Source organism: Vulpes lagopus, chromosome 1, assembly GCF_018345385.1.
Source record: "Vulpes lagopus strain Blue_001 chromosome 1, ASM1834538v1, whole genome shotgun sequence".
NCBI lineage: Eukaryota > Metazoa > Chordata > Mammalia > Carnivora > Canidae > Vulpes > Vulpes lagopus.
In genome coordinates, this window is record NC_054824.1 from 77,814,440 (window position 1) to 77,841,958 (window position 27,519).

The following is a 27,519-nucleotide window of genomic DNA, read 5'->3' on the forward strand; positions in this document are numbered from 1 at the left end:
AGACACAGAGTGAGGCAGCGCCATGGTTTTTTAAATCCATTCATCAGTTGATGGACATTGGGGCTATTCCCACTTAACTAATTAAAGTTGAAGTAGCCACATGTGGCTGGTGGCTCCAGGATTAGACAGCACAGAAGAGGTCAGAATGCACTGGGGTGGCCTTTGTGGGTGACTCTGCCCTGACGTGTTCTCCTGCCATCCCCCAGCCCCAAAGCCATAGAGATACAAGACCCTCCTCAAGTCTGGTCGGGGCCGCAAGGTAGACCTAGTTCATCTGCCAGGCCCTACTCAGCACCCTCTCTGCTCGCCCCGCACCTGGACCACCTCAGGGAGGCTTGGCTTTGGATGCAGGAGGGGAGGGGCCCTAAGGGGAGGCCCAGAGTCCAGACAAGACAGAGGCCCATGCAGCTTGTCCAGCAGCATTCCCTAGGGGTGGGGAGTGGAGGTCAGAGCCTCTTCCTTTCCTGGCCCGTCTCTAGTGCCTGCCTCACTCTCTGCCCCCAGATCCAGGAGAGCGAGCACATCAAGGTGGAGACCAGTGAGAATGGCAGCAGGCTCACCATCGTGGCCGCACGCCAGGAACACTGCGGCTGCTACACTCTGCTGGTGGAGAACAAGCTGGGCAGCAGGCAGGCCCAGGTCAACCTCACTGTCGTGGGTGAGTCTGAGGACGGGGCGGCCCGCGGCCGGAGGACAGGAGAGGCAGCGGCCCCAGCCAGATGGTGGGCCTCGGGGCTGCCCCTCCCGGGCCTACGCCTCCGGCACCCTGCCCACAGCCCCCCGTGCTCCCGGGTTCCCTCTCCCTGCCCTCACTGCCTTGCTGGGCTCCGCGCTCCTGGAGAAGCCCAGACCCTGCGCACACCCCACCGCGTTATCCGGTTCCTATGAATCCCCTCCTGGCTGCTCTCTTTCTAGCCTTTGGAAGCCCTGAGCTGTACTGCCCCAGACCCATTCCTCCGTGGCACCGTCGCTCCCTCTCCCTCTGTCCATTCCCTTCCCTCTCCCCGGCCTCTCAGTCTCCTTGCAAATGCTCACCTTCAGCCGGGGCTGCCTTCCACGGCACCCCCCACCCAGCCTGATGTGGGGACACTGGGGGAGAAGATCACAGACTCGGAGGCTCAGTGCTGGACTCCGCTCGTGCCTAGGCGGGAGCGTCAGTGGGCTCAGCGTCCTCCCTAACTCTGTGATCGCCTGTCACCCTGCAGGCCCTGGTCTCTCGCTCCTCTGAGAAGTAGGAGGCGTCAGGCATGAACTTGCATGACTCCGTGCCCCACCCCTGCAGGTGTCTGTGCATCTGTGCCCGCCCTCTCTCTGGTCTTCGCCTTCCCCTCTACTTCTCCCATAAATGTCGCCAGGGTCTCCCATCCCAGCCGACACGCAGGACCACGTATTCCTGCAATATCCTGACTCTCTCTGGCCACCCCGCCATCTCTCTCTCTCTCTCTCTCTCTCTCTCTCTCTCTGTCTTCATGGCCACCCCCCCAAAAGGGGCCAGTCTCCACTTTGGTTCTGCTGCTTCTCCTCCCTGTGGCCTCCCTCCCGCCCCCATTAGTCTGCTGGGACCACCCTTCTGAGGTCACTGTGACCTCCCAGTGCTACGTCCACCCCTTTTTCTCACCTCCTGCAGCCCCGTATGGAGTCGAGTCTGTCTCCAGACTGGTTTTCAAGTTCACTTTTTCCTCTCCATCCTCTCCATTGCAGTAGCTGTTTTTCATGCCCTGGCGACTCTCTCCTGAAATGTCAACATACTTTCCTAACTTGTCCCACACGGTGGGTTGCGCTCAGTTCCTTGACCCCCGAGGGGTCAGGGCAGCAAAGGAACAGCAGATGCAGGAGTGGGCAGACCGACGGCAGGCCGTATCCCTACACATCTGTGAAGGCCTTTGGCCTGGTGGTTACTCATCTGACCCCCTTTCGTTTGCTTCTTTAGATCAGGAAATTTAAATCTGGGGAGGCCAGTGTGCTAAGGGGTCAGGGAATAGCTTTATCATCTATAAAAGACAGGAGACACCTCCCTACCCCTTTCTTTGGTGACTCCAGATGTTCATTTCAGTAATCTTCCCCCAGGAGTCAAGAATATTTGGGGGCCTGGGAGGTTGGTGCTAGTGATCCAGGTAGCCTCCACACTCAGACTTGTACCTGAAGTCTTGGTTTTGGCCCTACGGGTCACCAAGCATTGGTTTCCAGTTTTCCTTGGTGTTCTCTTAGCTGCCCCCCCCACCGCTTGAGACCTGGGGGGTGAGCTCCTTTGAGCTGCTTTCCTGTGGCTGGTGCCCCTGCCCCCGCTCTGGCTGGCTCCGGGTGCCACACGCTCCCCTCCCCCTGCACCACCCGGGGCTGTGGTTCTCGCCTTTTATGGTTTCGTTTCTCATTCTCCTCGGCCAGTGCTGACAGGGCCATTGGCGTGGCTGCCCGCCAGCTGGCAGGAGCAGCATGTTAAATGCCGTCCTGGGAGGGGAATGGAATGGAGGGGAACGGGCTTTCTGTCTGCCTCCCCCTCCTCGAGCTAAGAATAGAATTGCTCAATAAAACGAGGACTCGCATTGATGGATCCGGCGAAGCCACATTCATTCAGAGCCCGCGGATTTAGAATTAGTCCAAAGTAAACCTGGATTAGGCCCAGATTTACCTGCGTGTCTCTAGGGACATCTGTGCATTATCTGATCGGGGCTAATTAAGTAGATGTCAAATATAAATGAGATGAAACAGGAACTGTTGGGCCTACTGCAGACGGGTTCGAGCACTTTGGAAGCTTCCATGGCAGGCGGCTGAATCAGGCCGATTTAACACGACTCCTCCTGGTGAGCAGTAAACTTCCCTTCGTGTCTGCCCTTTAAAGTACCACTTTCTTTTCATCTCGTCTATGACTCCTATTTTTAAAATGATAATAAAAAGTAGGCTTTCCCTCAGTTAGTCTAAATGAGTGATGTCTATTTTAAAGGCTTGTATTTTCAAAGGCAGCACAGGAGTTTGTGCTGTTCTGAGAGCCTGGGCCGAGGCCTGCCCTTCCAGCTCCGCCTGGGGGGGGGGGGGGGGTGCGGGAGGGGCCCCAGAGTACAGCCCGACCCACAGCATTCCTGCCTGCAACTCGTCCAGCGGGAGAAAAACAGGTCTCTTTGCGTATCTTTAAAGGAGAAAAACAAAGTAGAGAGAATCTCCAAATACCCAGTAATCCCCAACTACTATCTGAGCTTGGAGCTTGCACGGTTTTTAAGGGCAGGAGATTTCCCTCTGTGATGCTTGGCGTGGGTTTAATAAGCAAGACGCTTCTTGATCCTTTTTCTGCCTGGTGGCCTGTAAAATAACAGGCCCCTGGAACCAGGGTCTGGAGAACTTTTGGAGTCTCCTTTTGGCTCTGCCCCTGGCTAGCTGGGTATTCTTGGCAAGCAAAGTGCCTCAGCCTTGAAGGGCTAGGATTATCCAGAGAGATGACCCTGGGAGGATGGGGGTGTCTCACACCCCCTGCCCTTCTCTAACAGCCACAGGTGGCTGCTGAGGCGTAGTGAAGGGAGGTCCAGGTGGGCTTAAGCATGCCACAGAGCACCTTCACACGCACAGGTGCACAGAGACCGCCAGGGAGGGCAGTCAGTCGGGGAGAAGAAGTAGAGAGGAGCTCCTCCATTCTCCTGGGACTGAACAGAAAATCCCAGAGCTGGTGTCGTCAGACTGTTCCCTTAGACTCAGCGTTTCCCATTCTGTTGGTCAAGTCTCCAGGGAGCCAGAGGCGAACTCTAAGGCAGGGTGGAGCTTAGGGTTCTAGACTGTGCGCTCGCTTTGCCTTTCCTAGGCCATGCCCAGGGCCCCCAGGCCAGCCCACGTGCAGCTGCGTCTCTGGTGTGGAGGGAGGCTCCCAGGCCCTCTGTTCTGAGGACGTTTGTTCTGTTCCAAGGGTTTTCATCCCTGGCTAGTCCAGCCTGTCTGTGAGGCTCTTGTCTGTTGAACAGAAAGCAGCAGGCGCAGCCCAGGGCCATAAGGGCGGGCATGGGGGTCCGGGCTTCCATCCCCTCGACTTCAGACTTGAGGCTTGTCCGAACTCCTTAATTTGGAATCAGATTCCTTGAAAGCATTGAAGCCTTGCTCGGAATGAAAGTCCCCCTCCTCAAACTTTGCATCTTCCCTTGTGCTACAGGGGGTGACATACATCATCTGTCAGTTCTTCTAACCCTTTCAGCCAAGAAACATCTGGAACAGGGTAGGGTACAAATAGTACCTCTTTTGCAATACCCATTTCTCAAAGTTTTCTTTTCCTAACCAACACAGAGGGGAGAAAAAAATCCGTCAGTGGCGTGTATCTGCACTCTCAACGTGTCCAGCGAGATGCTTCCCAGGCAGTTTTCTTTGGGGGAAAGCAGCGAGTCTGTCTTTCATCCCTCTTTGGGCTTTTTTTTTCCTTCCTTAGCTGGGTCTTGAGAGGACTTGAAGCACTTGCCTCTACAAGAGTTTAGAGTAATAAACATCTTAGCCAACGCCAGAAATATTTCTAAAAAGACCGACACATCTTTCAGAACAAACAGTTTTTCTAAGAGAACACTTTAAACAACCAGTGAAAGTGGTTCCATCACGGGAGGCCTCCAGAGTGGCTGCCAGTGGTGGAAGTAGCTCTGTCACAGTCCCAGAGCCACTCCAGGCGAGGCCCAGGCTAGGGCTGCACAGGGATGGGTGGTTGCAGGGCAAGGCATCCTCAGCCAGGACGGAGAAGCCGTGTACACACACACACACACACACACACACACACACACTCCAACAGAACCGTTTTTTTTTTCCTCTCCTATAGATGCAAAGTCGTTTGCAGGAATTCTCTTTGGCTTTCCTTCCTTGCAGAAGGGAGAGTAGACGTCAGGCACTTTACCTGGGTTTGCTTCCTTGATGTTCACAAACCCCTAGCAGGCTAGATACATGTTAGCACCATTTTTCCAAAAAAAAAAAAAACAAAAGACAAACCAGAAGTTTGGAGACTTGGAAGTTGAGGAATTTGCTCGAGGTCACGTAGCTTATGAAATGGCATAGCATGAAAAGCATGGTTTTAATTGCTGGTTTGGGGAACTCTACACCTCACACTGCCTTGGAGCGGGGGACGGAGGTTCCTGAAGGCTGGTATCTGTAGCTAAATCAGCCACCGGTGAAAACAAAATCTGAAACATCGGAGAAGTTAGTTCAGAGCAGCAGCTGACAAAATCAGCAAAACTCGGTCACTTCAGGAAAGTGTAGGCGACCGTGATGTGCCCCGAAGCTGGCAGCAGTAAAAGGGAAGGCAGCGGCCAGAGGGGCTGCTTCTTGCTTGTGTCCTGCGCTCATTTTCCAGCCCTTAGCCAGGACTGGGTGTGATTTGCTACCGCAGTTTGCTTTGGAAATTTTCTCATTTTCTAATGGTTCTAGGAGGATAAAAGAGGTAGGGTAGGAGTAATATTTTATGCATTATAAAGTCAGAAATAAACCCCCACAATAATGATGGTCATGGCTGCTCACGCCAGCCACTTTTCCAAGAACTTCTCACAACCACCTTGTGATCCAAGTGCTACCGTTCTCCACGTGGCTTACAGACGAGGAAACTGAGGCACAGAGAGGTTAACAAGTAGCGAATGGAGATCGAGCCATGTTCAAACCCGGATCTGTCTGACTTCAGAGCTCACTGTGCGACTGTGCCGCTCTCTGGGGGCAGGCACTTCCCAAGTCCCAGAGAAAGTGAAGTCTGGCTCTCGCTATGTCACAGGCCACTGGCCTCGGGCCTGACAGAGACACATGCACACATTAAATTCTCTCTCAAAACATAGTTTTGATGGGAAGCAGTCCACGCCTTCTGGGCAAGCTTCCTAGGTCTGTTTACTCAGAGAAATATGTTTAGGACTGAGGCAAAGTACAGGAAATCATGACTTGTAGACGGGAAAACTAGCCTCCCCAAAAAAGAGAATTCTTTTCTGGCAAATAGGTGTTTGTGGGGCTTTCTGTGAAGGTGTGATTGTGCATAGGTGTGACTGTGACCGTGAGGAGCGGAGAGCCAGGACCGGGCCTGTCAGCTTGGGTTCTCTGGGCTTCTCTTCCAAGTCAAAGCTAATTCAGAAAGGTTCCTTCCCTGCAGCTCTTTTTTTTTCCCCCTCCTGCAATTCTGAAGACTTGGGTGATGTCGTGCTTCTCTGTCCCCAGACAAACCAGACCCCCCAGCGGGCACACCTTGCGCCTCCGACATCCGGAGCTCGTCGTTGACCCTGTCCTGGTATGGCTCCTCGTATGATGGGGGCAGCGCCGTGCAATCCTACAGCGTCGAGATCTGGGACTCGGTGGACAAGACATGGAAGGAACTAGCCACGTGCCGCAGCACCTCTTTTAACGTCCAGGACCTGCTGCCTGACCGAGAGTATAAATTCCGCGTGCGCGCCATCAACGTGTACGGAACCAGCGAGCCGAGCCAGGAGTCTGAACTCACAGCAGTGGGAGAGAAACCGGAGGGTAGGCTGCCTTCCTTTATCGCTGGCCTGACATCAGTGTGCATGGCTTACCTTGCGTATGTAGAAGCCTGTACTGAGAGGGGTGCCAGGGACCGAGAAGATGTCAGCGACGGCTGCCAGAGTCTTTGGCAGTCTTGATTTCTGGGGTTGTGATGCTCATCCATTCTTTTTTTAAAGATTTTATTTATTTGACAGAGAAAGTGTGCATAAGCAGGGGGAAGGGCAGGGAGGGCAGAGGGAGAGGAAGAAGCAGGCTCCCCACTGAGCAGGGAGCCTGACATCAGGCTCAATCCCAGAACCCTGGGACCATGACCTGAGCTGAAGTCAGCCGCTTAACTGACTGAGCCACTCAGGGGCCCCAACTTGAAAGAAAGTACCTGTGACCCTTCAAAAGCCACTGAACCAACAATTTTGGTTCAAGGTCACCAGGAGGCGATAGTGTGTTAATCAGGAGCTCAGTGCTGGAACGCAGGAGCTCCGCAGGAACCTGAAGTTTCGCCTTCCCCCTGTACCCACCTCCCTCCTTCCCTTGCATTCCTGTCTCACTGTCCACTCAGTGTCAAGTTCTTGGACACAAAGATCAGACAATGGGCTTAAAATCTAACTAGGACAGTGAGTATAATGAGATGGGAAACAGGTGATTCTAGCGCTGTAAACAGAGAGGAGGGGACACAGCAGAAAGCATGATTAAGTTTGCCATGAAGGTTGAGGAAGGCCTTCTGGAAGAGGTAAGGAGTCTTGGGAAAAGGAATGGGTTTCCAAGGGGCAGGAAAGATAAGGAGAGGCATTCCTCACAGAGGAAGCAGCCTGAGTGAAGGTACAAAGTGATGGAAATGCGTGGCACTCTGAGAAGCATGTGTGTGGCCAGGGCATATGCCGTGAGAGACAGAACAGGAGGAAGCAATCCTGAAGGGCAAGGTAGGTAAAATTGTGAAGTTCACCAAAGATTTCCAGGAAGGGGATTGATATGATCCCATCTATTTTTTGTTTTTGTTTTTGTTTTTGGTGTGTGTGTGTGTGTGTGTGTGTGTGTGTGATGTTGTTGTTGTTTTAAGAGTTTATCTATTTATTGAGAGAGAGAGAACATGAACAGAGAGAGGGGCAGAGGGAGAAGCAGACTCCACCCTGAGCAAAGAGCCCAGACTTGGCTCGACCCCAGAACCCTGAGATCATGACCTGAGCTGAAGGCAGACACTTAACTAACTGAACCACCCGGGCCCCTCACACCTTTTTAGAAAGAGAATTGGAGGAAAAGTAGAGCTTTGCTACCCAAAGTGTGGTCTGGACCAGCAGTCTTGGGATCCCGGGACTTGCTCTAAGTGCAGACTCTTGGCCCCTCCACACCCTTGGTCCCTTCTGAACCTTCATTTCAACATGATCTACCCCCGTGGATTCAGATGTGTGTGACAGTTTGGGAAGCATCCAAGTGGAGAGGAGATGACTCTGGAGTTGACAAGATACCAGTTGGGCCTCTGTGGTGGCGTAGTCTGGGTGAGGGATGGTAAGGGCGTGAACGAAAGCCTCAGCTTGTAGAACTAACCATTCTCAGTGACTTTTTGGGTAGAGTTGAAGGAGAAATTAGAAGAGTTCAGGGTGACTTCCAGTTCCTGGCTTGAGTAACTGAACACAAATTTAAGAGCCATTTATCATTACAGTTCTCGGTGGCTAACGTATATCAAGCACTTGCTATAGGCTAAGAGGGTGTTAAGCACTTTATATGCATCTTTTCAGGCATCTAACAATGAAGCAATGAAGTAGCTACCGTTACTACCTCCATTTTATAGAAAGGAGAAATAGCTTTATGGGGTGAAGCTGCTTGCCCAGGATCACAGAGCGTGTAATGTAAATGGTGAGCTGTCTGACCTGAAGCCTGTATTCCTTTAGGAGCGGTCGGGCTGCCTTCTAGAGACTTGGAGGTTAGGCAGCAGGGAGTCCTGGAGAAGACACAAGTTCCCATCTCATTCCTGTGCAGTTGAGTGGCTAAGGGCTCCAGGTTCAACAGTCTTCAGACTACTGATTGGTTGAACCTAGAGCCCAGGAGAAGGTTTAGGTTAGAACTACAGATTTGGGAGTCTTCAATGTTTAATGGATCATTAAAGCCATGGTCATCGATGAGCTAACCAAGAGGGTGGTAGGAAAGTCAACAGGGATATACCAGAATGGAGGAGCCTGCAAAACCAGAAGGAAAGAAAAAAGAAGGCAAAGGGGGAGAGCACCGGGAGAAGCTAGAGCCATGTTGAAGAAACGCAGAAGGAGTCAGTTGCGTTGAGGCCTCAGGGAACAGCAGCCAGCGCCAAATGCACAGAGATGAGGACTCTCAGACGTAGCCATCCTTGAGAGTGAAGTGCAAAGCCTTTCTGCGGTGGAAAGTGGTTGCCCTGGGGGGTAAGGAATAAGTGGGAGAAGGAGATGCCAGGAGTGTGGAAAGTGTGATATGAAGACAAGCAAAAGGGTGCCGTGAATTTAAGGTGGAGAAGAGGTTGGGGGCAAGGAGGAGGGACACCAGGGGTAAAGACACCCCAAGAGAGATTGCTTCAGGGAGTGAGGCAGAGAGGAGCTGGACAGGGCCAGTGTGAAGTCACCACAGGACTAGAGGCCTCATGAGCACGGAATGGCCATTACAGTTCGATGCCCTTCTTTGGTGAAAAAAAAATTAGATATAAAATAGTAAGACTCTACTTTCTTATTAAATGAAGGCTCCAGAAAGAAATTTGAGGATGCCAGAAGAAAACACACCAAATTTACAGTGTTCTGGATCTAGCCCTGTCTTGGGGGCCTTCATCCGGTGAGCTCTGGAGCTCGGGTGCCATGGAGGTGTGGATGCCAGCCCCTGGGCCAGCCCCGCTGGGCCTCCCTGCAGCTTCCTGGGCTCCCAGACTCCTGCCCACTAGCTGCTTGCAAATGTCTGCTGGGGGTAACTGGGTAACAAAACTGCCATCTGCTGCCCTCTGACCCCCTACTTTGGAACCAGCAGAGTGGGGAGTAAGCAGGTGGGGGCTCCAAGACGGCCTCAGTTTTATGTTTTTAGCATGTTGCACTAAGGAATATGGAAGGAGATAATGTTGTGGTGAGAAGATGTTCTTTAGCTGGAAAGGGAAGCTACTGGGTCCTCTTTGGAGGAAACCAGGAGAAACTGTGGAGTCCCTCATAAATCCCATACTGAGGACCAGAGGCCACGGGAGCTGCAAGGTGTGGCTCCCCGGAGGCCTGGATGGCAGCTCCAGGGCTGTAGGGAGAGTCTGTGGGGACAAGGGGCTAGGGCCGCTGGGTTCCTGGGTTCCCGGGTTCCCTCCGGGCAGGTGGCCTTTCCCTTCCTCCCTGCAGCCGGCAACCCCCTGCTGTGGTCCTCAGCCTCTCCTCCGAGGGCCCCTCCTAGCTGGGAGCAAACAAAAGGAAATGCAAAAATAGCCTGTGAGCCAGAGGAGGGGTCCAGGCCACCCAGGGCTTCCAGGCTGGAAGCTGCTCCCACCTGCAGGCCCAGCTGCATTCCTGGGGAGCAGGGGAGGGCAGAAGGGTTGTCAGGCACGAGGCCAGGGGGGCAGAGGATGGCGGGGGCTGGGGTGGGGGGATGAGGGGGCTCCAAGTGAAGCCCTCTGGAGACTGGTCAGATGCTTGCTAGTTATTGCCTGGGTAGGTCATGTCTCTTAAACTGTAAAAGGGAAACGGGCCTCGGAGGAGTGGGGTGTGTACGCAAGTGTGTGGGGCTGCATGTGCGTGCACGCGTGCATGCGTGTGTGCAGAAGAGGCACGAGGGCGATGGGTATGTAGCCCCTCCCTGGGGGCCAGCGGCCTATGTGGTCATCAGAACGGCAGAGCCAGAGCCCCGCGAGTTCCGCTCCCCCTTCCCCATTGCCAAGTTGCCACCGGTACCCCTCCCTCCCGCCGGTGCGGCCGCAGCTTGGGTTTTCCACTTCAGCTGGGCCCCCCCAGTCTATCGCTGCTAAGCACCCCAGCCCTCACCCTGCCTTCAGTCCCCCCCGTGCATCCCGCACCCGTCCCGTGTGCCGGCACTGTTCTGGGTGGTACAGGACAAAGCACGCGTGTCCCCACCCGGCTTCGTGGGCCAGAGCCACCCCGAGACTAGACTCCCTGACCCAGCTCAGCTTCCCTCCTTGTCTCCCCAGGCCCCGGCAAGCAGAGCCACTGCCCCCAACCACCAGGCTTTTAGGTCTGTTCCACCCTACCTGGGGCTCTAATGCTCCAGGCCACCCCTTGTGCTCCTCACCCTAGTTGTTCTAGAATATATAGTTGTTCGCAAAACAGCTGTGAGAAAGGCTTCTGGTGGAGCGGAGGCCTCCTGCAAGCCTGAGGGCAGTTAGAGATGCAGAGCCCCTGGGGGCAAGAGATGGGGTCACCGGCTGCTCACCCGGGCGGGCTCCGGGGGCCTCTCTGGGGCTGGGGTGCCCTCTAGTGCCCACTGGGCGGACAGCAGCCCTCGGCCCTGGAGAGCGCTGTCCCTCTGTCCAGGGGGCGGCCTGAGGAGCTCATCTGGATGTCTCGAGCTCTGGTCCTGTCCCAAGCACTACGCCAGGGGCGGCAGACGCATCTATTTGCAGAAATGCCTCAGAAGCATCCTCCAAGTAGTTCCTGTGCTTAGCTCGGGGCTCTCCTAGCTCTTTCTGAATAGGTGGCTCTTTTAAATGCCTTGTTGACGTCCCTCCTGCTGCAGCTCAGCCCCTGTGGCAGAAAGAGAGAAACCAGGGGGTCGCCGCTCCCTTGGCTAATTGAACTGCGACCTCCCCACAGCTCCTACCCTGCCCCTCTCCCTGCGGCCACGTCCCCCTCCAAGCAGACTGGAGGCAGAAGGAGGAGGGAAAGGAAGAAGGGGAACATCTCAGCCTGGAGTCTTGGCCTGTTTCAAGCAGAGAAGTCTTGGTGGACCAGTGAGCCAGAAAGAGGGCCATGAATTCCCCGAGGATGATCTGGGTCCCCACCTCCCCAGCATCCCCATGCGGAAAGCTTTCCGCATCTTAATGCCAAGGGAGAAAGGCAGAGGTGAAGGGCAGATGTGGTGTTGTGGTGAGAGCAAGAAGGCCAGCTCTGTCATTTCTAGCTGGTGTGCAAGTGGTGTGCGTGCCCCCTCAGGGTTCCCAGCAAGATGCCTCCTCGGTATGGCTATTGGAGAGCCCGATGGCTAGTGCACCCGCGCTAGGAAGGCTCAGACCGTTCCTCCTAAGGATGCCAGGCCCAGAACCCTGCCTTCTCCTTTCTCTCTCATCCTGCTGCTCATTCCACACCAGGACGAGTGGCATGGGAGCAAAAAGAAGAGGGGAGGGCGCCTGGGTGGCTTAGCAGTTGAGAGTCTGCCTTCGGCTCAGGTGTGATCCCAGGGTCCTGGGAGGACCCCACAGGGAGCCTGCTCCTCCCTCTGCCTGTGTCTCTGCCTCTCTCTGTGTGTCTCATGAATAAATAGATTTAAGAAAGAAAGAGAGAGAGAGAGAGAGAGAGAAAGAAAGAAAGAAAGAAAGAAAGAAAGAAAGAAAGAAAGGTGACACTTCACCGGGTGAACACTCTCAGATGGGGGCACCAGGGATCAGGACACTGGGCATCCCCAACAGTAAAGGTCGCTGTTATTATTGTCAGTATGTTGTCTCCAGGACACAGCCCGTGAGCGCATCCTTCGTCAATGGCTTCAACCCCATTGCTTCCCTTAAAGCCCTGTCTGAAGTGCCATCCTTGCACTGCCCTAAACATCTGTTGAACCTATTATGGCTCTTATGGTACGTCTTGAGAGGTGACGTCCTACGTCTTGAGATGCAGCCTTCGTCCTCTGTGAGGCATGACACGAAATTGTTCCCTCAAGTTACAGTATTATTAGTTGATAAAAGTCTGTAACCTTAATCTCACCCTTGGCCATCGTGATTTTTAAAAAACCGGTATCTGGGGCGCCTGGGTATCTCATTCAGTTGGGCATCTGACGCTTGATTTTGGCTCTGATCATGCCCTCGGGGTCCTGGGATTGGGCCCCATGTGGGGCTCTATGTTGAGTGAGGAGCCTATTTAAGATTTTCTTTCCTTCTCCCCTGCCCCTTTCCTCTACAAAAAGGAAAGGGAAGGGAAGGGAATCGAAGGAAAGAGGAAGGAAGGAAGGAAGGGAGGAAGGAAGGAAGGAAGGAAGGAAGGAAGGAAGGAAGGAAGGAAGAAGGGAGGAAGGGAGGGAGGAAGGAGGAAGGGAGGAGGGAGGAAGGAAGGAAGGAAGGAAAGGAGGAAGGAAGGGAGGAAGGAAGGAAGGAAGGAAGGAAAGAAGGAAAGAAGGAAGGAAGGAAGGAAGGAGGAAGGAAGGAGGAAGGCAGGCAGGCTACATGCCGTGTATCTGCTTCAGATCTTTTCCCCCTGCCCAGAAAGGACTCACCGTTTCTGCTCGATTCACATGGCCCCTGCCCCCTCCAGCGGCTCTCTGCCTCTCTGCCTCTCTGTCTCTCTGTCTCTCCGTCTCTCCGTCTCCCCATCTCCCCGTCTCCCCACCAGCCCTCCCGTGACTAAGTGCCCGCAGCCCTAGTTTCAGCAGCAGACGCCCCAGGCCCTGCTGAGCGCAGAGTAATAGGTCCTGCTTACGGCTGGTACATCCCCCACACCCCCACACCCCCACACCCCTCATACCCCCCCACACACCCACACCCCACCCCCCTCACCCCCCACCCCACACACCCGCCGGGACAGCATCTGTTGCCCAGAGCACTAGGCCAAGCACCTGGGCTCCCACGCTTGGGTTTTAGCTCGATGCCCTAAGGCCTGTTACCCCAGGAACGGAATAATCAAATTCTGCCTGCGCTGTGACTCCATGATGCCTTCCAGGTGTTGCTCTCAGGTGCCTCCCGATTACCCGTGAACGGACTGACACGGGGTCCCTCTCTCCGCTCAGGTCTGAGGCCTGAGGACCGGGTCAGTTAGGCTCGCGTCCCGGCGCCATCTGCGAAACCCCAGCACTGATCTCAGAGTTCCCATCGCCCTCACCCTTTTTACTGTCCCAGGGCTCTTTTCCTTCCTGCAACAGAATATTCTTCTCTGCCCCACTTATGTTTAGTTTCTCATTTCATCAACAGCATTTTAAGGACTCCAAACAAGGGGCGCCTGGGTGGCTCGGCCCATGAAGCGTCTGCCTCAGGCTCAGGTCATGGTCTCGGGGTCCTGGGATCCAGCCCCACCTCGGGCTCCCTGCTCAGCGGGGAGTCTGCTCGTCCCTCTGCCCCTGCCCCCTGCTCCTGCTCTCTGTCTCTCAAATAAATAAATACAATCTTTAAAAAAATAAAATAAAATTTTTAGAAAAGACTCTAAACAAATCACAGCCTCTCTTGCTGTCCCTTATCTCACCCTTTCCCCCAAGTCTTATTCACACTCACACACACCCCACACACACGTGCACACGCTTGTGCCTTTGTAAAATCTCTGGCCGCTCTCTCTGACGTCTCTCAGGTCTTTGTTCTGTCTCCCCAGGAAACCTGCCTTGTCCCCATCTGTCAGTGGGACGTAGCCCACATTATGACTAAGGAGCACAAGACACATCACAAAGCGTGGCATCTAGAGCCATCCAAGGACACTAGAAATCACCTAAAAATACAACTCCCTCCTTTTACAGATGAGGAAACTGGGACCCAGAGAGGGAGAGGCACGGAGCCAAGGTCCAGAAGCCATAGCGGCTCCATAGGGACAAAGCTATGCCTAGGCAGAGGAAGGCCTGGGGCTCTGAAGTGGGTGGCATTGCCTGTCCCCTCGACACCCCCGCCCCGTTCACTTCTGACGTATCCACGTGAGCAGCCACGTGGGCTGCTCATGTCCGTTCTCGCCAGACCTCTTAAACACCTGCTGGTTTCACTGTGCGCCCTCACCCCCACCTCCCCGTTGCGTTCCAGCATTTCCTTTAAGACACAGCTCAAGGGCTACTTCCCAGAATAAAGGACTTCGAGTTGCCCTAGTTGGTATCAACTTCCTGCGCTGTGTATTCAGTGTGTCCTGTGATGGCATGTACGTGATCCCAGAACACCTGGGATCGAGATTCCAAGTACACCGTAAGCCCCGAGAAAGGACAGATCGTGCCTTCTGCGTACTTTGCACACCCACAGCAACTTCCAAGATACCTGGTGCGTGGCTGGGGTCCCATGTACCTTTATCCGTCAGATGGATGAATCGGTTTGATACTAGGAGCGATTGAAGTTGCTGACCTCCGAGCCAGAGCAGAAAAGGGCCGGCGCGGTTGTGTGTAGGTTCTGAAAGTCGGACAGCCTGGAAGCGCTGCGAAGAAGGGTGTGTCTAGGGGGTCATGAGGGCACAGAGGAAGGGATGGAGGTAAGAGCTTCTCTATAGCTGCCGGGTAGGCGAGGAGTATCCCTGGCCCTGCTGCCGTGAGGACTGACCCACCCCCATGGCCATACCCAGAGCTCCGGGCCTCACGGTCGTGGGCCTGGGAGGGCTGAGGCCCGACGAGGCCCCCAGCAGGTTCTGTTCTCCATGGGCCCCCAGTACTAATCGCTGTGTCTTCTGTGTCCCTCCCTGTCTCACCCCAGAGCCGAAGGACGAAGTGGAGGTGTCGGATGATGGTGAGTGCTGGCCTCCTGTCCTCAGGTAGACTCGAGGGGTGGAGGGGGCGCGAGAGGAACCTGATGGCTCACGCTCACCCCACCCCCACCCTGCAGATGAGAAGGAACCTGAGGTCGACTACCGGACAGTGACGGTCAACACTGAACAAAAAGTGTCCGACTTCTATGACATCGAAGAGAGACTAGGCTCGTAAGTGGGATGGGAAGCGCCTTTCGGGTCCCCAGGGTTGGGGTGGTGCAGGTCCCATCGTTGAATTCCGTTGCCTTTCCATCTGTTCCTGGGGGTTGCCGCCTTCCCACGCTGAACCCCCCTGCAGAAACAGGTGGCACGGACCCTGTCAGCACCCGGCCAGAGCATCCCCACCGGGGCCCTCTCGGCTGCCGCTTGTGCACCTGGCTCAGCTCCATGAGGCTGTTGAGCAAGCCCCTTCCTTCCTTGGGCCTTACCCCACACGGGCTGACGAGGCACTGGATCTGGGTCGGACCGTGTGAGGTCACTTTCCGTGTCCCTGTGGGAGTGAGTCGAGCCTGATCGGTCTCACTGTTCTGCAGTTGTAGCTTTAGGGCATCAGGAAAACGCACCCCCTTGAAAGGCACAGCTGCTCAGCGCTGCTCACTTTATGACCCTGGTCCACACTGTTTGCTCTGGCCCTGCCCTGCAGTGTGGACGTCCTAACCCTGAGCCCCCTCCGGCAGCAGCAGCACCCAGGCCTGTCTGCCCCCCACTAACTGTCCCCAGAGGAGCACGGTGGAGCCCAAGGGGGTAGGGCTTGGGTTTGATTTCCAGGAGGTTTCTGGGAAATAAAGGAATGACACCAACCTCACAGCAGTTGCATACGAGGAGTCTGCACCCCCCTCTCCCTCAGTGGATGGCAGGGGCCTTCCTGGGTGATCTCCAGGGGACCCATGTGGACCGTGGAGCAGAAGGAAGGCAGCCACTCAGAACATCTCTGTAGTCCGGGAGGACTTCGTCCCCCCGACTTCATAGGACTGTCTTCAGGGAAGGGGAGGGAAGTCCTTCAGCCAAGGTGGAGGCCTCAGCCCAAGGAAACCATAAGCTCAGAAGAGCAGCAAGCCTGGGTGGTGTTTGGGTGGGGACGAGGGCCTGGGCGTGGGCTGAGGTTGACAGCCGAGGGAGAGTGAGGCTGTCTGTGTTGGAAGTGCGCTTCGGGACCTGGAGCTCGGGCCGGCAAACTTAGAAAAGGGCCTTTTCTGGCCCTTCCTAGACTAGTCTAGGTTCCATGGGGCTTCCAGGCCACGTGGCAGCTACCACTCTGCCGCTGAGACGCACAAAGGGGCCGGGGGTAGGATGCCACGGATTGGCGTGGCTGCGTTCCAGTAACGTTTTATTTATAAAAAGAAGGGGGCTAGATTTCTCCAATAGGCCCTCATTTGTCAGCCCCAATTTCGTGGAAAGCTTGGCTAAATTGGCCTTTTCTCTCCCGCTCCTTCCATTTGCAGTGGGAAATTTGGACAGGTCTTCCGACTTGTAGAAAAGAAAACTGGAAAAATCTGGGCAGGGAAATTCTTCAAGGCATATTCAGCCAAAGAGAAGGAGAATATCCGGCAGGAGATTAGCATCATGAACTGCCTCCACCACCCCAAGCTGGTCCAGTGTGTGGATGCCTTCGAAGAAAAGGCCAACATCGTCATGGTCCTGGAGATGTGAGTGGTTTGCCATGGGCCTAGGAGCCCCCCCTGAGGCTCCCCCGCGGCCCGCACCCAAGCCCCTCCGGCTCAAGGCGGAGAGCCGCGCAGGTAGGGCCGTGGCATGCAAGACGCTCCCCACCCCACCCCTGTGGCCCGACGGTCCCCACTCGGGAGAGCAGAGCTGTACACAGTAGCACCCTAACCGCTGACCACCAGCCCGCAGCAGCCCCTCCCTTATTTCCACAACCATCTGGCAGGTCTTTGAGGACCCCTGCCCCCTTTTCATCCACACCTCCCTGCGAACGTGCCAAGGTAACCCCTAGGCTCCTTGGTCTCGTTCAGGGGCATTCTGACCTCGGGGTGACTTCGGAGTAGAAGGGGAGGCACAGGGCAACTTCCTGAATGGCCTTCAAAAGAAGAGGGGTCCAGGGCTGGGGGCTTGAGGTATGGGAGTGTAGCCCTTGCTCCTGTCTCGCTGTGCTCCGCAGGCCCCCACTCTGTGCTTGTTCGTACTCTTGACTTCTCACCAGAGAGTAGAATTTTCAGGGCTGGGTTGTTGTTGTTGTTGTTGTTGTTGTTTAAGATTTTATTTATTTATTCATGAGAGACACAGAGAGAGAGAGAGGCAGGGACACAGGCAGAGGGAGAAGAAGGCTCCATGCAGGGACCCCGACGTAGGACTCGATCCCGGGTCTCCAGGATCATGCCCTGGGCGGAAGGCAGGTGCTAAACCACTGAGCCACCCGGGCTAGGGCTGGGTTGTATATGGGCAGAGGCATGGATCCGGTGACCTCCCGCCAAGGCTTTCCTGGAATCCGCCGATTCCTCTACCTATCTCAGCCCTGAGCTGCTGGCATGCGTGCACACACACACGTGCACACATACAAACACAGATGCACATGCTGCTGTCAGTAAGCCAGGTGTCCTCTGCAGCGGTGGCCGTGTGGTTCAGAGTTCTCTTTCCTTCTTTTCACTAGAATTTTTTTTTTCAACACGATACGATGACGTCAAAAAATGTAAGGACATACACAATGGACAGTTCCATTCCGCCCCCTGTCCCTCATCTACTCTGTTTCTACCCCCAGCGCTGCGGCCAGAAACCGTTTTCATTGGTTTTGTTTCTGTCCTTCCAAAGTTTTTTTTTTTATGAAAGCACAAGCAGATATGATTTTTTTTAATTTTTTAAAGATTTATTTATTTATTCATGAGAGACAGAGAGAGAGAGAGGCAGAGACACAGGCAGAGGGAGAAGCAGGCTCCACGCAGGGAGCCCGATGTGGGACTCGATCCAGGACCCCAGGATCACACCCTGGGCCAAAGGCAGATGCTCGACCACTGAGCCAGCCAGGCATCCCCATAGTCACTAGTCTAAATTTTTGCTTCTTTTCGTTCACCGGTTAGGAACATATGAGTTGCTGGTGAGCTTGCCTCCTTCCCCCCTGCTGCACGGGAGGTGCTTGTGTGCATAAGGCACAGCTGACTCCAGCAGGTCTCCTTCTGAGAGGAGGTTGCACGGTCTCCAGGCCTTCGCTTTCCCAAACAAGTGGTGTTTGTAACCTTGTACGTGCATCTTCTCACTCGTGCCTGGGTACATCTGTAGGATAAATTCCCCGAAGTGTGGGCGTGCTGGATCAAAGGGTATGTTCATTTGAAATTTTCAGAACTGTTGTGAAACTGCCTCCAGCATCCTTGCGTTGCTTGTCCTGAGCTTCACGGACCTCAGTCCTGGGGGGAGGACTCTATCATAAACACCTCCCTTCCCAGGAAAGGTGAGGCCAGGGAGGTCTCCCCCAGGCTTGCGGTGTGACTCTTTTCCCCTCACCCTGTGATCGCTGTGGCTCATGTGCCTTTGGGAAGGCCAAGGTGGGCTGGGAGCACAAACTCCGAATACAGTGTGAGCGTGAGAAGCCTCACGCAGCCCCAGCTCTGCCTCTCCCTTCTTGCGTGGCCTTGAATGAGCTGCTCGGCTTTGCCAATCCTTAGTGTAATGATCATCAGCAAAAGGGGTGGGGCGGGGGTATAAGCTGCCTCGTGCATAATGTGAGGATTAAACGGAGTCACGTATTCAGGCGTCGTGCTCTATAATCCGGACTTATTCTTAGTAGCATGATACGGTGACTTCTTCTGTGTCATGGTCTTTTTTTTTTCCATTTGAAATTCTTTGGTGAGCGTTTTTTTTAACACACAACGAGGTGTCGTAGAGCAAAGCCCTACCGTTCAGGAAACCTGGAGTCCGGGTCCCGTTCACCGAGCTGCGATTTTGTCATTATTAAATCCATCCAGCGAGGAGGCGTGTTTGGATCAGACTCCCTTTCGGTTCTAAAATTCAACACATCTGTGGAACTGGAAAGGACTTAAAGCCTGCACTGGTGTCTTAGAATCTGCTCTCAATTGGAGAAGTCACCTCCCCACTTTCGGGAAGGAGTGTGTGTGGCCTCACTGATCCCATCCTCGCAATGGCCCTGTGGGCTCGCAGTGCTTGACATTTATTCCAGAACAGGTTGCTTGGTCCAGGCGGTGTGGGCGTGTGGGGACATGTGAAGAAATGTCTCATGTTTAGAAGTTAAGCCTCGGGCAAGTTTGTGAGAGGGTGCAGGGAGGGGGGTAGAGGCAGCCAAGCCTGGGTGAGGCCGGGTGGCAGCATCAGTGGGCACAACACCATACTTAGCGTGGAACTGGGAGTTGGCAAGCTGGATGGAAAAAGTCGAGAGAAAACGTAAGAAGGCTTCAGCTGGCCTGGCTTTCGTCCCTCCTCCCCACGCCTCCCCTGTGGGCAGGAGCAAGTCTGACAGGCACAGATGCCAGCCGACTCTTCTGCACTTGGGGTGAGGGGCTTGGCCCTTGATAGGAGCTCACCCAGAGTGGGGGTGCGCCGGCCCTCCATCTGGACGGCCCTTCCTGCCTAAACGGACTGGGTTGGCCGTGACAGGGTGCAGGCGGGCGTCCGGGGGCCCGGGTAGCTCTTCCCCGTGTTCGATAGAGATACTGCGATGGAGAGAAGGACAGTGCCTGATGATGCACAAAAAATGAAAATGTCCTCCAGGGCTCCAGGGTCCCCTCGTTCAGTTCAGCCGCCGCTGACACAGTGAGAAATCAGAAGCAACGTACGTCTTGAGCCTTTCTGACCTCGGCTTATGGGACCAGCCACAGGCCCCCGTCTTTATAGCAGCGTTGCCCGGACACAGGGCTTCCCTCGGGCTCCTTTGGGAGTGCTCAGTACGAGTTAGGCTGAGTCACCCACTGCCCACCTCACTTTTGTGCTACCATTGGCAAAATTTATCACAGAATTTCCGGCTGGCTGCCATGAGACAAGGAGTGGAGAGGGTCTGGGTATGGAGTCCCCCGAAACACCATTCCTCCTGGCTGCCGGTGAGGGCCCGCCAAAGTCTACATTTTGGGGCAGATAAACTTGATCCCTTGAGATTGTGTAGCCTTGGTAGTAGGTGTTCATTCACTCATTCACTCACTCCCTGTTCATTTACTAAGCATAGGTTTCCCCTGGCCCAGTCTTGGCGCTTGGCATGATTCCATCCCTGTGGGTGGCAGCTTCTTTCCACCCATAGTCTTGAGTATTTGGAAGAGAAACCTATGTAGAGCCATTAATCCTGTTTCTGTAACCCCTTCCATCCTGGGGAATGGACTACGGGAACCACTTTCAGACTACGTTCAGATGTATCTGAATAGATTTGAAGCTACTTAAACTTCTATTGAATAGGTTACCCCTAGAAATGCAGTAGCAATGACCTCCATGGCTCAGATTTCCACTACTCATTGCCTTAAATATTCCCAAATAATGCAAGTAATGGTTGCTTGCTTTTCCAGAATATCTTAAATTGAAAAGCTCACATTTTTGGGGCAGGCACCTTGTCGGTGCCAGATATTGCCAGGTATCAATAAAGGGCTTAGAGATGAGCCAGACCTTTCCCACACATGTTCCCAAACAACGTTAAGCCAAGGCGGACCCGATACAAAAAATACACAGAAAAGACTGGAAACCCAGCGATGGAAAGACCAGTTCATATGGGGAAATTGGGAGCGACCTCTCAGAGGAGTTTCTTAGTGAATTTCAGGTGGCCTCCCTGGGGTGGCTCTTGTGTAAGCCAGTATTTCCCAAGCTTGCCCCAATCCTAAGAATGACCCATATTAACATATGGGTTCTCAGGCCCCTCCTGAGATTTTCTAAATCAGAATCTGCAGGGGAAGAGCTTGGGAGTCTGTATTTTCAACCAGGGCCCCAACTGACTCTTTAAAATAATAATAATAATAATAATAATAATAATAATAATAATAATAAAAGTAATTAACATTATTGAGCACTTGCTATGTGCCAGGCCCTCTTCTAAGCACTTTACCTGTGTTAATTCGCTAAGTCTTCATGGCAACCCTGTGAGGCGGTACCGTTTTTATCTGCACCTTCCAGATGAGGACATTGAGGCACGGAGATGGTAAAGATTGTGGGAGGCCTGAGAATGGAAATTTGAGTTTGGCTGGGAGCCTTGGTGGAGAGCAAGGGAGGACAGAGGCGCCACCTGCTGGGTGCCCAGGGACCTCCTGCTCTGCTGGTGCTTAGGGCATCCGTTCTCGCGCCCCAGGGGTCGCTGGCACAGCCTGACCTTTCCCAGCTCAGCCCCCGCCCCCCCAGGAGAGTGTCAGGCTCGGGAGGCCCACGGAGGCTGCGGTGGGCTGGGCCTCATGCTGCGCCCCAGTCTGTCTGTCCCTCAGTGGGTCACTGACAAGATCCCCCACACTCACCACACGTTGTGAAATGGTCATGAATGTGTGCTGAGCACCTACTGCGTGTCAGCATCCTTTAGTTCCTAAGTGGGGACAGGTAAGGAGACCCGGGGCTCAGAAAGGTTAAGTAACCTGCCCCCGATCACACAGCTTGTAAAGGCGGGGGACAGGATCCACACTCACCTCTTTCCCTTCTTCATCATGGCTCTTCTTAGAAGAGAAAAGCCTCACCCCTGCCCCTCAAAAAAAAAAAAAAAAAAAAAAAGAAGGAAGGCCCTTGGAAGAGGATGGGCCCAGAACAAAGCCTACCCACCCTTGTTCGGCTGGTGGACGTATAGGCCATTGCAGAGAAGAGCTTACTGGTGGTGGCTGGATGCTATAAAAGCCACCAGGGAGAGGCTTTACACTTTCTAAGCTGCAAGGAAGGCAGGTGGGTCAGAGGACCGGACAGGGGAACAGAAAGGACCCATGTGACTCAGGCGCAAGGTCATGCATTTGCGCCGAAGGCCACTGTGCTGGCCCGCGGTAGCCTCTGGGCCAGTCCCCAGTAGGAGATGCCAGTGTGGGCCCCAGAGACGCCATGGCAGGATCCAGAGTCTTAGTGTAACGGGTTACAGTCCATGGATTTTAGAAAATGTGCCAAGGCTCCAGGTCATTGAAGCGGTTGCCGGCCACGTGCAATATGCTCACGGCTGCTGGGACTAGTTCAGGCTCTGACTCCCTCGGACTAGAAGACGACGCTGGAGCCCAGCAAGGAGCCCTTACGCACCCGTAGGCTTTCGGGGATGGAGGCTGCCTGGTGGTCACCTGTGTGCGGACGAGATGGTGTCTGCGTCTCTCGGCTCCTGGTCACCTCTGAAACTGCCAGATGCTTCCCCGAGTCCCCCATCGGCTTAGTGGGTGTCAGCGGGTCCCTCGGGCGGGGAGCCGGGAGGCGCTAGGCCCTCCTGGTCGGGGGGCGCTGGGCCGGCCTAGCAGGCCGCTGCGGAGATGCGTGGCCCCCGCCGCCCGTCTGACCCCCCTGATCCCACAGCGTGTCGGGGGGCGAGCTGTTCGAGCGCATCATCGACGAGGACTTCGAGCTGACGGAGCGCGAGTGCATCCAGTACATGAGGCAGATCTCGGCGGGCGTGGAGTACATCCACCGGCAGGGCATCGTCCACCTGGACCTCAAGCCCGAGAACATCATGTGCGTCAATAAGACCGGCACGAGGATCAAGCTCATCGACTTCGGCCTGGCCAGAAAGCTGGGTAAGGCGCCGCCGGCCTCCAGTCACCCACGGGGGCACGGAGCGCAGGTATGGGTGGAAGCCCGAGGCTGTGGGCGCCGCTCGGCTCCGAGCCCGCCCTGCCCCCCAGACTCCACCTCGAGTCTCGGTCCCTCACTGACACCCCACGGGGCTGTTGGGGACTCCATGGGCTGACATAGGCACCCCAAGCACTCCGCTGCTTAGCAGGTGCCAGGCCCCAGCTCTGCTGCCTGCCCCCCTCGGGCAGCTCACCTGGGGTGTCGCTGGGGGTGCTGTACCCCAAGACGTCCATACGGCTTCTGGAGCCCGGGCATGGGCCTCCCTGGTCCCCGGTGGCCCAAGGGCCAAGAGGTTCGGGAGCCCCGCTCTGCAGGCCACACCGCAGGTCCCTCCAGGCCTGGGGCGGCCCCGGCTTCGTGCCCACCCCCACCGCCCGCCTTGGCTCTGCGGGGCCCCGGGGTCTACCGACGAGCCCCCGGAGCCGGACCATGCGCCTCCCGGCGGCCACCTCCAGGCCTTCGGAGGAGAGGCCCGGGGCCGGGACAGCTCGGGAGTGGGGCCCGCAGCTTGGGCCACCCGCTGCTGGAGAGGGCAGGTCCCGGTGGCCGGGGCTTGTCTCCTCGGGATGGGACAGGACGGTCACGCTGCCCTCCTGGTGGTCGAGAATGTGAAGTGGGAAAGGCCTTACAAAACAGGCGGCAGGGAACAGAGGACACAGTGAGCGTCAGAGGCCAGCACCAACACCAAGCATGTGTCCCCGCCCCAGCGCTGAGGCCGGTGTCACTGTGACCCCTTGGTGGGCCTGCATCGCTGCGCCATCCCCCCAGGAGAGCAGGCACGGCCAGGCCTTGTCCGTGTCCCTGCCGTGCACGCAGGCTGCCTCCCGAACGTTCTGGTGATGGGTCCCTCTCCATCCTGGTTACAGAGAATGCGGGGTCTCTGAAGGTCCTCTTTGGCACCCCGGAGTTTGTGGCCCCCGAAGTGATCAACTACGAGCCCATCGGCTATGCCACGGACATGTGGAGCATCGGAGTCATCTGCTACATCCTGTGAGTCTCGGGGCACGTGAGGGAGAGGCAGAGAGCTCCGCAGGAGGGTCCCCAGGCCGCCCTGACGTGGAAGGGGCCAGGGCGGGTCACGGTGGGGGGACCCCCCACCTCTGGGCGAGTCAGGAGAGTGGCAGCTCCTATCCACGCCCCCGCCCGGGCCAGCCCCACTCCTGGTTTCCCAGGGAAGCAGCCCGTGTTGCAATTTTTTTATAAGAAAGGATTTTATTTATTTATTTGAGAGACGGAGGGAGAGAGAGGAAAGCCACAGTAGGGTGAGGGAGAAGCAGACGCCCCTGAGCTGGGAGCCTGATGTGGGGCTCGATCTCAGGACTCTAGGATCATGACCCAAGCCGAAGGCAGATGCCTAACGGACTGAGCCACCCAGGGACCCCCCCACACATGTTGCACTCCTCTGCTAGTGCTTACACGGAGACCCCATTCTGGGCCCTTCACTGTCCCTAATGCTGACCAGGCTGGGGTCTTTGGTCACCGGAGTGGGATGTGGCTGGTGCCGTGTAATTTACCCTTGGTTGTGTAGATGATTCCATGGAGCCCAGGTGCCCATCTCCTGTGGGCATCATCACTGTCTTCAGAAGACAGCACCCCATCCTCGTGGCAGGGGTACCCCAACTGCCAGCTTCATCCTTGAGCCCAGTATATTTTCCACTTTTAAGCCCTTTTGATGATAGAGCCGTCAGCAGACAACAGAAAGCCACACGGTAGTTTGAATTGGGAAACCAGGTGCAAAATAGGAATCCATTTCAGTTACTAACCCTAGAGAAGAAGAGGGGAGGTCAGTAGTGTAGACCCGTGCTTTTAAGCAGTAATACGCACGAACCATCCAGGCCTCTCCTTAGATTGCAGATTCTGATTCAGAAGGTCTGCGACGCCTAAGAATCCACACTTCTAACAGATCCCAGGTTGCTAGTGGGGCTGGTCCAAGGGCCACACTTTCTAGAACATACCTTGGTGGGACCTCATGGATTTAGTCCCTGAAACTCCAGGCTGCAGGCAGTCATTAGCCTCAGAGGCAACCCCTGATCTCGTGCGGCAGCAACGCACAGTAACGGGATGGTCCCCTGAAGTGCGGATATGCATGCATTCATCGAAAAAAAAATTTTGTTATTGTTGTTAAAGCGAAAGGAAAAATTTAATGTTTTCACAGAAAACTTGAAGAGGACCTAAGAATGCTTTTTGAGACCCTTGGGGTCCTCAGACCTGAGTGAGAAAATGCTCTGGGTGATTTTGCTGCACGGCCAGATGTAGGAGCCCCTGTGAGAAAAGCTTTAGCAGAAATGGAGTGATTTTGTGTGTGTGCAGTGTGGCTTTTCCCCACGCTCGGGAGTTCTGTTCTCACGCTGGCCTGTCAGGACAGCCTCCCTCAGTTAAACCCGTGCCGTGGACTCTGTACCCCAGAGAGTCCTCTTTCTCCTTGTTCAGGGTCACCCCCACCACCATCACCAGCTCCCCCAGAGCAGCAGACAAGAAACTCCCGGGCTAGGAGTGGATTTGCCTGTTTCTTCCTATGCCAGCCCTACTCCAGGAGAAAGGGAGCTAATGAGTAGTGAAAATTGCAGGCAATCTGTGCTGCTGGCTCCCTTAGTAAATAAGGAATAGCAGGGCAGCGGGCCCAGCCACCCCTTCTGGGGCGCCCCATGCTGGACGGGGCTCACACTGGATCTCTGGCCCTGGGGGAGACGCCTGGCACTTGAGAAACAGTCTTGGTCAGTTCGTTCTGTTCCGATACCACTGTCCCATGGCCTGGCTCTTGTCCGTGGGTCTTCTTCACGTGGGCTCCTGTTTGATCCTCACGACAAACCTGGGAGTGAGTTGCTGCAGGGATGTGGTCTTCATTTGGCTTGGAGGTGACCAGGGCCAAGGATGTCCACACGGCTGTCCACTTCCCGCAGTCCTAGAGGGGGACCAGCCTTCCCAGGTCCCCAGGCCTGATGGGCTGCCCAGGATATGGGACTGTCAGTGCTAACATCAGGACAGTCTGGGAGACTAGGATACTCCCTACTGGTCTCCCTACCCGTCAGGGCCTACCCTTAAATTTTTCACAGTAAACGTGCCTGTGTCACCTGTACCAGATGAAGAATGCCCACGTTACTAGGGTCCCTGCAGCCCTCCTGGGGCCCCTCCTAATCACTGCCCCTCAGGGGTAACCATCATCCTTAGGTCTAACGTCACAGGTTAGTTTTGCCTGTTCTTGAACTTTATATATGAGACATCATACAGGAAGATGTGTCTGGCTTCCTTTGCTCAGCATTGTTTGTGAGACCCATTGATATTATCGTGTGTGTGGCTGTAGACTGTTCACTCTCGGCGCTGTGTAGAATCCTGCTGTGGATGGATCCAGTTGATCCAGTCCACACTGATGGGTTCTTAATAGATGCCAGTTTCAGTATTACGAGCATGCTGTTCCATGTGTTTTAGTTAACACATTTATGCATCTCTGCTGGATATTTGATCTAGAACTAGAATTATTGAGCCATTAGAGCACTTTGTGTTAAAAGGCAAATTCTTTCAGGTGGAGAAACATAACAACTTGGATGAGATGTTATATTACTTTACTAGATTACTTTCAGAGCTAAGACCAGGAAATAGGGAAGAGCTTCTTGAAATAGGGAGAAAATAATTTTGATGAATGGGGCGCCATCCTGAGGGTGTTTGGCCAGCAGGGTGCAAGGAGAGGGTAGGCGTATGTGGGACAGGGAGGCAGGTGGGGGCCAGGCGTGATGGACACGGGTCAGCTCTGCGGAGCCTCCTGGAGCCGCCCAGTGCCCAGGCTCCTGCACACACCACAGTGGGCTGCTCTGCCCTCTGGGATTTTTCCTGTTGGTTCTCCCAGTGGGGATTCAGGACTGGTAGCTCCCCTCGTGAGTGAGCATGTGGTACCCAAAACAGAAGCTGGAGCCAGCCAGATTGCTTCCTTTCAGACCCTGCTATGCAAAATTCCAGAGCTGCTGCTGGAAGTCTCTGGAAGAGGCCCTATGGCAGTCTTCATGTTCCCTTTGTCTCTCTCTTTGGAGCTTCATTGTCGTTCTGATAGTCCCTGTCAAGGCCACCTTCCACATTTGTATCAGAGGAACACCCCCCCCCCCCCATCTCCTTTCTGGCACTAGTGACAGTTGGGGAGGCCAGGGAATTGGGGAAATCCGTGACAACTCATTTACTATTCAACACATATTTGGTGAGCACCTCCTAAGTGACCAGCTCCGTCCCCGTAGGTTGTTCTGACTTGTTAGAGGAACTCCTCAAACCCCTCGGGGAGATCAGGGCTGATCCTGACCCAGCACTAGAGACCTGGCCTCGTTCCCTGCCCTGGGTTTTCCAGACAGAGCAGGAATTATGGGCTTTCCTACCCTCTCACCCCGGATTCTGGAAGGAAATGGTGGATTTCATGAATTTACTGGAGATTCTTCCGATGTTAGCAATCTCTGCTTGGTTTCAGGCAGGGGGAGAGAGGACGGGAGTGCTCTAGGCCACACTTCAGCGTGGAAGCTGTTCTTTCTAAGACCTCCTTTCCTGTTTTCCTCCCCCCCATTTTCTGAGGACTTAGTGTTCCCTTACTGCCTGCGGGGACATCAAAACCCTTCTGTGTGCCCTTCTCTCACCCTACTTCTTTTTTTTTTTTTTTAAAGATTTTATTTATTTATTCATGAGAGACAGAGAGAGAGAGAGAGAGAGAGACAGAGACATAGGCATAGGGAGAAGCAGGCTCCATGCAGGGAGCCCGACATGGGACTCGACCCCAGGTGCCCAGGATCACACCCTGGGCTGAAGGCGGCACTAAACCACTGAGCCACCTGGGCTGCCCTCTCACCCTACTTCTCACCCCTAATTCCTTCTCTCTCTC

General features: G+C 54.9%; 1 protein-coding gene across 4 annotated transcripts in view; it reads left to right on the forward strand.

The window, feature by feature from the left end:
* The window catches only part of MYLK (myosin light chain kinase), a 180,693-nt gene that overhangs the window by 133,796 nt on the left and 19,378 nt on the right, over positions 1 to 27,519 (forward strand). For all 4 annotated transcript variants that reach the window (XM_041772555.1, XM_041772565.1, XM_041772573.1 and 1 more), the window contains 7 exons: positions 505 to 658; positions 6,142 to 6,444; positions 14,945 to 14,977; positions 15,074 to 15,167; positions 16,439 to 16,642; positions 22,395 to 22,612; positions 23,537 to 23,660. In XM_041772555.1, the coding sequence (XP_041628489.1) occupies positions 505 to 658; positions 6,142 to 6,444; positions 14,945 to 14,977; positions 15,074 to 15,167; positions 16,439 to 16,642; positions 22,395 to 22,612; positions 23,537 to 23,660 (1,130 nt within the window). The remainder of the gene's footprint in view (positions 1 to 504; positions 659 to 6,141; positions 6,445 to 14,944; positions 14,978 to 15,073; positions 15,168 to 16,438; positions 16,643 to 22,394; positions 22,613 to 23,536; positions 23,661 to 27,519) is intronic.